The sequence below is a fragment of the Cornus florida genome, unplaced genomic scaffold, assembly GCF_030987335.1.
Source record: "Cornus florida cultivar Cherokee Brave unplaced genomic scaffold, ASM3098733v1 CherokeeBrave_3.0.0_Hap2_Chr07, whole genome shotgun sequence".
NCBI lineage: Eukaryota > Viridiplantae > Streptophyta > Magnoliopsida > Cornales > Cornaceae > Cornus > Cornus florida.
This window is the reverse complement of record NW_026775577.1, coordinates 35,130,564-35,140,271: the sequence shown is the minus strand read 5'-3', so window position 1 is coordinate 35,140,271 and position 9,708 is coordinate 35,130,564. Positions and strand designations below refer to the sequence as shown.

Sequence of the window (9,708 nt, the reverse complement as noted above, 5' to 3'; positions counted from 1 at the left end):
ATTTAAGTCCACTGTTTTTTATACGCTTGATCCTTGTAAATCTTGTAAACGGTACGGTCCGTTTTGGACAGATAAGACCCAAGGTGAATTAAAAAAAAAAAAAAGAAGAGGAAGAAGAAGAAGAAGAAGAAGAGGGAATTCAATTTAATCTAAAATTTATTAAGAGTTAATTAGAACCAACAGTTTAAATTAAAATTAAAAGTAACAAACATTCACCTTTAAATTTCAAATTAGTAATTTATTTATATATGGATAAAATAACAAAAATATATATTATTTATATATATAAAAATATATATTATATTATATTTTTTGACGTATCCATATCATACTTGTGTATTAGGGTTTTTGAAACATATCACCAAGTTTGTATCTTATTGTACCTATATTAATTTAATTTGAAAATTAAATAATATAATAAAGTGCCAAAAAAAAAAAAAAAAAAAAAAAACAAAAACAAAAACGAAAACAAAAAAAAAAAAAAAACTAAACCACGTTGGAATATGCAAATAACCTATTTGAAATATATTTTGTGCATATAACCCCTGACCTATCACATTTAGTTACAAAATGCCCCAATTCCTTAACTATATTTTATTAAATTACTATAATACCCTTTCTTATTGAATTACAATTAATCTATTTTTCTTATTGAAATCAATTATGAAAAATAATTCATACTAATTTAATGACATATTTTTCATTAATTTTTATACATTTAATTTTTTAAATCAATTGTTTAAATAAAAATCTTAAGTATAAAATTTTAAAACAATTTAAGTAATTTCTAAATTTTTCATGAATATGTTGCATAAAAAAGAATGTATTTTTTCAAATAATTTATTAATTTTTCATGAATACATTGTATGAAAAATATAGTACTTTTTATGGTAAAAAAGTTCAAAGTAAGTGTGTTGACCTTGTGGGCGGGTGCGAAACACTGACAGGTTACCACATTGGCGAGTTACGAGTACACAGTCCCACATCGTTTGGGAGAGGGAAAGGTGAAGTGTTTATACGTAGGTGTGTCACTTCAATTAGTATAAGGCCTTTTGGAGTAAAGTCCAAGAGTAAGACCGTGCGGGCTCAGGCCCAAAGTGGACAATATCATACTATGTGGTGGAGTGGGTCGTTATAAATAATATCAAAATTTGACCCTGCCAGAAGTGTGCTGAGGAGGACGTCGGGCCTCCAAGGAGGATGGATTGTGATGACCTTGTGGGCGGGTGTGCCGTAAGTGGATGCGAGACACTGACAAGCTACCACACTGGCGAGTTACAGGTACACAGTCCCACATCGCCTGGGAGAGAGACTTATATGTAAGTGTGTCACTCTAATTGGTATGAGGCATTTTTGGGGTAAAGTGTAAGAGTAAAACCGTACGAGGTCAGGCCCAAATCGGACAATATTATACTATGTGGTGGAGTGGGTCGTTACAGTGAGTATAATAAATTTTATTACAAATAGTAAAATCTTAATAATAAGTTAATCATTTTTAAAAATGGTACTTACAAATCTATTTTTATTTTTATTTTTTATTTTTATGATAAATTAATTCTAATAATAAAATTAAGATAAATGATATAATTAATATTTTCATACGGGGGCTAAATGCCCTCTGGTAACTTGGCTTGTGAAATAGTTGTTTAAGTTATCATTTAGGATAAAAGTGTTAAAAAAATTCTTCAACTATTACCTTTTTTTTCAAGTAATCCCTTTGAATTATAAATTGCATATATAAACTATTGATACGATGCAATTAAGAACAAACTCATTCCAACGATTATTTTATCCTTTCTCATTAAATTTTTCATTTTTTATTAAATTATTTTTATTATATTTTTATTTAATCTTTTGAAATGACTTTGCCTTAATTGCATCGTATCAATAGTTCATATATGCAGTTTATAATTTGAAGGGATTACTTGCAAAAGGTAATAGTTCAAGAATTTTTTAAACACTTCTATCCTAAATGATAACTTAAACAACTATTTCACAAGTCAAGTTACCAGAGGGCATCTAGCCCCCCATTTTCAACGAGGGGATGAGATAAATGGTAGATGAAAGATGTGTGACTGTTTTTTGCCAACATAAGTAATAATAATAATAATAATAATAATAATAAATCTGTGATATTTTGGATTTTGTTCTTATTTTTTATTATTTTATTTTTTCTTGGACCTTTGCACCAAATGTAATATTATGAATGGTTTTCATTTCTTCCCCCATATAATGTAATGACACAGGGAACGTGTAATGAAGGAGAGCAAAAATAAATAAATAAATAAATAATAAAATAAATAAATAAAAATAATAAAATAAATAAATATTACAGAAAGTAAAACATGTATGTTTTTAGTCAATTGAGACATAAATTGAGATTTTGTTGAATTTCTTAAATTTTTTACTGTGATACAAAATAATAAAATACAATATTTTTGTACTTCACTATAATGCAAGATGAGTTATTATTTTTTAACTAATCATTGTGATATTTTATTTTATTTTATTTTATTTACAATAGCACTACGCTTCTAAATTGTACTTCACCTTTCAATGAATTATTTTATTTATTTACAATCATTGTGATATTTTATTTTATAATGCACCAAATGTACTTCACCTTTCAATGAATTATTGAATCGAGAATCCTTAATTCTCTTTTGAAATCATTCCTTTTTGCTTTACCTTTTAAAAAGAAATACATTAGACTTGTCCCCTTCCTTCAAGATATTTTCCATTCCATTCTGTCAATCCTAACAAAGTGTTGTTCGGTCATTTTCATTCAAGTAACAAGATTTTGGTAAAGTAATACTCAAGCGCCCTATTTATAAATAGATAAGACAATACTTAAGTGAGATATTACTTACTTGAATTCTTCTTAAACAAATTTTATTTTTATTTTTTTCATTTTTTGTTAGCAAACAAAGCAGCATGTTCCTGAGTCTACTGGGGCGAATTATAAATTTAGATGTTTTGAATTTGGCTCGTACAAAAACACTTGAGTTTATATGAGGTGTGTAATTTGAAGGTGGTTGTATATATTTAAAATTTATAATTTCAAAATAACTAGCATTGAGTTAATTCTTTGTTTAAAATAATAATAAATAAATAAAAATTCCCTAAATTCTCAAGCTTGTTTTATGATTCAATGAATATAAATTGAATTCAAGTCAACAAATTCTAATATATCCATTAAATTATATTGTTAGAGGTCTCTCATAATCAATGATACAATTAAATCAAAGATGCAATATTTGATACACGATTAAAACAACATTTGATACACGATTAAATTAAATTGAGAATGCAAATTTAATGGACATACAAGTGTTGTGGGTTCTAGAAGTGAAGTCATTGTTGCATTTTGATAATATATGTATATTTTGTGTAAATATATGGAAATATTATAAATAAATGGTGCTAATGACCCATATTTATCATTTGGTGGAGTCAAAGTCTCGTAGTTTCAAAAAAATGAATACATGGAAAAGCACTGTTTATTCCCAATGGGATGCAACTTTTAGGTATATAAGTATCACTTTTTGTGCATGCACGTAACACCTTTTGTCATTAGATACCACTTTTTATTTTGCACAAAAAAAGTGGTACTTGATACACAAAAAGTGGTACTTATATGTACAAAAAGTGATACCCATGTGAATAAAAATGGTACCTGATACACAACAAAGTGATATCTCTGATTCTCCGTGCACAAAAAGTAATACATATGTGCTTAAATGTGGTACCTCATTCAAGGTAAACAGTGTTTTTTCATGTTCACATCAGTATTTTGGTCAACTTTTTTTTTTCGAAATTATGAGACTTTAATTCTATTATATACTACCTCCGTCCCACAATAGATGTCCATATTTAAAAATTGGAGTTTTTAAGGGGACATGTAATTAATGTATTGTCCCCTTTTAAAATTTACAAATTTTCTTTTTTTGATTGAAATATATATAGTTACAAAGTTTGAAATTTTTTTAAAAAATAAAAGATAATGATGAAAATATAAAGAAAAAATGCTTTTGACTTTTCAAATAAAACAACTAATTTGGGACATGTAAAAAGAGAAAAATAGATTACTATTATGGGACGAAAGAAATAGTAAATATGGATCATTAACACCATTTATTTATAATAATCTCTGAGTATTATTATAGAGGTGCTTCATTTAGAAATAAATGTGATACAAGAGTATTACATTCTTGTATTATTGTGGTCTAAGGAAAAATACAATACAAAAACTGTAAAGGAGAGATCCTGATTGAGGATTCTAAACTCTATTATGACCTAGACTAAAATTGCATAGTTGAGTTCATCACACTTTAAATATTTCATAGAGTATATAAATGGTGGAAAAAATTAAAAAATGGTATATCATGTTCAATATTTTATTTCCCTTCTCAGTTCTCACTTGTCTTTAAGCTGCTCCTATCTCACTTCCCCTCTCTCTCTACAGGGTGTAACTTCCTATGAACTCATGCTTTATGGAGGTTTTGTAAATCTGTGGGCATTGCTGGATGGACTTTGGAGTGGTGAATTTGGAGGGTTTGACTTGTCCAGAGAGTGGAGTATTTTCTCAGGCTGTTTCTGAGCCTGAGGCCACCAAGTCAAAGAGCTATGGATCTGGGTTTCTCAAACAAGGGAGATCTGAATCTGGTGAAGAAGAGTGGAAGAGCTCCAAAATGTCCAGAACTGATGGCCTTGATGCCTCCAAAACAATGTTTGGAACTTCTCTACTGAGATCTAATTCTCTGCTCTCTGGTGGTGATGTTGGTCAACACAACAACATGCTCAGCTTCTCTTCACCCAAATCAGAAGTAACCTTCCTCAGTAAAAATGGTGGATTAGTTGGGAAGACCACTCAAAACCCATCCATTCCTTTCTATCAACACACCCCTTATGTTTTCACTAGAAATGCAGGTATAAGGAAATAGGGTTTTCTTGAATTTATTGTAAAAATAAATTTTTTTTGGTCAAATTGGTATGTGAGTTTTGTTGGGATTGTGATTTTGTGTTGTAAAGATGTTTTTTTCGGTCAAATTGGTATGTGGGTTTTGTTGGGATGGTGATTTTTTCAGATGGGTAATGGTGGAAAGATTTAGATTTTGGTGACATTAACTTGCAACAGATGATGGATTATTAATATTTTTGCATAGACTATTTCCTTGTACTGACTGATGGGTCTTTTCATGGGCATCTAGTATAAATTTTAGTTTTGAGTCTTGCCATGAAAAATTGTTGCTGTTGGGTTTTTATTTTATTTTATTTTTATATAAAATTTCTTTAAAAAAGACATGGTCTTTCTGTTATGATTTGGGTAAATTTTAGTCACACCAGATTTATATGAACAAAAAGGGACAAAAGGGGGGCATCAAAGGAGGAGGAATAGGATTTGCAGAAGTAAGAGACTTCTGATTGGTTTCAACTTTTCATTCCTTTCCATCTTTTCCACTGTCAAATTATTATTATTTTTATTTTTTATTATTTTATGATGTGTGTAACTTCCTTAAATGTTGATGGCATATGAGCTCTGACTCTGCTCTTTAATATTCAGATACTACTATTTTTTTAGCTGTTGGAGTTACTTCTGAAATTTGGTTCCCCTGTTTCACATTACCTCATTAATTGGTCACATTGTTTTATTTTCTTTTGTGCTGTTTGTAAATTTCACTTGATTTCTTCTTTTCCCCTGTTTCAGGATATGGTTTTGGAGGTTTCAATGAGTCCATACCTGGGATTAGAGGGCCATTTACTCCATCTCAGTGGATTGAGTTGGAACACCAGGCCTTGATCTACAAGTACATGATGGCAAATGTGCCTGTTCCATCCAATTTACTCTTTGCCCTCAAGACATGTCTCAACCCATATGGATTATCGGGTTTGTTGTCCGGATCCTATGCCCCCAATTCATGTAAGCTTGCTCTCTTTTCAGAAATCGAACACCAAAAATAAGTTGATTTTTCTTTTCATAGCTGCTTAACTAGTTAACTGTTTGTGTTCCTTTTGTTTTTGATTCGCATTTGCATAGTTGTTTTTGAAAATGAGCTTCTGTGAATTCGATTCAGGCAACTAGTATCTCTGATTTGTTATGCAACTTTAGTACCAATGTTTGCATTACTGCACAAATTTAGTTTTCCTTTTCTAATCTCTAATCTGTTACTCAAATTTTAGTAGTCAATGTGTATACAGTATACAATCTTATTTTCCTATTAATTTTATTTCATTTTATCTCTTAAGGAGTTACTTCTTCTCTCATTAAGTTCCCTAGTTTTCGATCTAAAAGTTAAATAATATATTCTTGGTAGAAAGGTTTAATCCTAGACCAAGACGTGCTCGGATTTAAGTACAAGACACTATGTTTGTTGTCAGTTATCTTCTTTTTCACCCCATTTAGCTGAATTGTCTTTATTGTTTGGTTTTTTTGTGTTTGTGTGTGTGTGTGTGTTTCCCTCCTTTCTGGTGTATGTAGTTGGATGGGGCTCTTTCCATATAGGTTTCTCCGGCAGCACTGATCCTGAGTTGGGGAGGTGTCGTCGTACTGATGGGAAGAAATGGCGGTGCTCAAGAGATGCAGTTCCAGATCAGAAATACTGTGAAAGACACATTAACAGGGGCCGTCACCGTTCAAGAAAGCATGTGGAAGGCCAGACTGGCCATGCCGTCTCTGGATCCACTATTCCAAAGGTGGCACCGATTGCTTCTTCTATGCCTGCATCGGTAATGTCCAGTGGCGGTGCATCCAACAGCCTCAATGGCACGCAGCACCAGTTCAAGAGCTTGCAGCCTGGTGATGCCAATCATACTACAGACCCTCTTGTCAATCGGTAAGGAATTAACTTTTTGGATTTGAGCTTCCTTTTTCTCTTTGCTTCTCATTATTTGAAACAGTGTGCTTACTTCTTACTCTTTATTCCTTTTTCTTTACTTTAAAGTACACCCCATTAATTCATCTTTACTTTTGGTGAAAGTGACTAGTCTTAGTAATTGAAACTTGAGATTCCTTCTCTAGGAGGACTTCATTATGAGTCCCGTGTTGGATTTCTATGGATTAAGGCATTTTTGTTGACAGTATAGAGCTTCTGCATATCTCTCATTTGAGGCTTGCAACTTTTAACTTCCTCGCATTGCTTTTTTTTTTTTTTATTTATTATTTTTTATTTATCCTCTTTTCTTTCAAGTCTTTTTACTTTTTATGCCTTTTTTTCTAAAACAATAAAATGTGTGTGACAGAACGCAAGATCCCCAAGACCTCTCCGTGATATCTCCAACCATCAACCTGAAGTCTAATGACTCCCCTTTCTCCCTTCCCAAACGTGTCCCTCTGGACAAATCCTCCCAATCAGAGTTTGGACTTGTCTCCTCTGATTCTCTTCTCAATCCTTCTCAAGGAAGCCATAATTCTTTCTTGGATTTCAATGACAAACATCCACTTCGCCAAATTGTTGATGACCAGTCTAAGGATCAATACAGTTGCTCCACCATTGCTTGGCCAGAAAAATTGAAGTCGGACTGGACTCAGCTCTCAATGTCAATTCCAATGATCACCTCCAATTTCTCATCAACAACATCATCGTCCTCACAAGAGAAACTAGCCCTCTCGCCACTTAGGCTATCTTGTGAGTATGATCAAATCCAAATGGGCTTGGGGGTGGGTAATGATCTCGGCAAACCAACCGAAAAGGAAATAAATTTTATACCAATAGCTTGGGGAAGTTCAGTGGGAGGTCCATTAGGAGAGGTCTTGAACAACAGCTCTAGCACTGGGGAAGCCTGCAAGAGTTCGTCGACTCTGAACCTCATGACTGGAGTGTGGGATAGCGGCCCTCAATTGGGATCTTCGCCGATAGGTGTCCTACAGAAGACGACTTTCATTTCACTTTCAAATAGCAGTTCAGCTAGTAGCCTTACAGCTGACAAGAAGGCCAATGAGGGTGGTGGCCTCTGTGATGATGTGCTCGGTTCAACCCTTGCAAGTTCCTTCTCCATCCCATTCTTGCAATGAGCACTAGTCGAGTGAGAATAAAGTTGATGGAAAAAGTCCGCTGGAGTTTAGGACAGCTCACTCGAATTTAGCAATTCCTTTCTCTTGTTTGTCGAGTATGGTTTGCTGATATTACAATAGTAGGGACTAGGCTCATTTAGAGAACCTGCATTGGCGATTCTTACTCTTTATGTAAGGCTAGACTAATTAATACCATATCGTTGGAACAGATGTAACCTACTATTATGTATTCTCCCTTTTTGTTGAGTTTTACATTATCTAATCACAGTTGCACAGATACTCACTGTATTGAAAATTGCTTTACAAACAAATTTTGATGCAGAAATTTTGTCGGGAACAACTGTTATTGGCATATTTGAAACTGTAATGCACATTCTTGGCCTCGAACCTCACATTTGAAATTTTGATATGGCCATTGATGTATGAAAAGGTTGCGAAACTTTACTAGTTATCTTTGTGGTTTTCTGAATGTAAAGTCCCTATATGAATATTCATTAGGGTCATTTAAAATTTTTTTTTTTTTTTAAGTATGTTCATTAGAGTAGTTTTGCCGTGTCTCCTGGAAATGTGCATGTTTATCAAGGAAAAGCCAGCACTAGGTACAAGCAAATTGCTCAGGAAATGGAATCCGTCACTGGTGAACAATACTAATAGATTTGACTACAGGTTTGTTTGGTTGCCTGCAAATTCATTTTCTTTTTCACGGACTTAGATTTAGTTATACTAATCAAGGTAATTATAGTTCCGAACCCAAGGAGTCGGCCTTGTTGAAAAACACTTCGTCCTGGTACCTCATGAAGGATTAGGTCTCAGGATCGATTTCTTCTACGTGAAAATAATTTCTTAGAGGCCACATTCACGGGCATAGTTTGAGTTTTACCTGATTTATGTGGGGGAGATGCCTGTTTCGGTAGGAAAAAAAAAAAAGAAAAAAGGAAATTTACAGTTCTGGGAATTTAATCTTCTAGGAAACAAATTTTGTGTCATCTTTGGCCAACAGTGGCTAAAGATGTGATCTCTTCCTCAAACCCTGGTCCCAACACCGTCGTAGAACCTAACTCTTAATTCATATATGTCACTATCATGCACGTGTAGTTGACTTGGTAGGAGGTGACAATTGTTTGGTGAATAAATCGGAATCAGGGAAGCAAGGATTAATCAGTGACCATCAACTTTAATCAATCATACACATACATATGCTAAACATATATATATATATATATATATATATACATGCATACATATATATTAATCAGTGACCATCAACTTTACAGATACATGTGCTAAACACACACACACACACACATATATATATATATATATATATATATATGGCAAAGTACAGAAAACTTCTTTCAACTTGTAACCCTTTTTAATAAATCTTCCTTGTCTAATTTTATACCAAATAACCCACCTCAACTATTTAAATGGTGTATAAGAGTTGATATTTGGACTAAAATGCCTTTTTATTTAAATTTTAATTTTTTCGAATTTTAAAAATTCATATATCACAAACCGTACATCCAAATATTGCAAGTAATATATGCACGGAAAACTTATAACCCCCCTCAACTATTTAAATAGTGTAAAAGAGTTGATATTTGGACCAAAATACATTTTTATTTAAATCTTAATTTTTTGAATTTCAAAAATTCATATCTCACAAACCGTACATCCAAATATTGCAAGTAATATAT

At 32.5% G+C, this 9,708-nt stretch overlaps 1 protein-coding gene across 1 annotated transcript; it reads left to right on the top strand.

The window, feature by feature from the left end:
* Positions 1-4,390: 4,390 nt before the first annotated feature.
* Positions 4,391-8,971, top strand: LOC132267022 (growth-regulating factor 1-like). The gene is made up of 4 exons (XM_059768051.1): positions 4,391-4,929; positions 5,708-5,920; positions 6,479-6,833; positions 7,240-8,971. Exons 1-4 carry the CDS (start codon positions 4,527-4,529, stop codon positions 8,009-8,011), a joined length of 1,743 nt encoding a protein of 580 aa, XP_059624034.1. The 5' UTR covers positions 4,391-4,526; the 3' UTR covers positions 8,012-8,971.
* Positions 8,972-9,708: the final 737 nt, after the last annotated feature.

Excerpts from the sequence above, each read along its gene's own strand:
- LOC132267022 (XM_059768051.1), top strand. The coding sequence starts at position 4,527 with ATGGACTTTGGAGTGGTGAATTTGGAGGGTTTGACTTGTCCAGAGAGT. Across the intron at positions 4,930-5,707 it reads TGTTTTCACTAGAAATGCAG|GATATGGTTTTGGAGGTTTC; the intron begins GTATAAGGAAAT and ends CCCCTGTTTCAG. Across the intron at positions 5,921-6,478 it reads ATCCTATGCCCCCAATTCAT|TTGGATGGGGCTCTTTCCAT; the intron begins GTAAGCTTGCTC and ends TGGTGTATGTAG.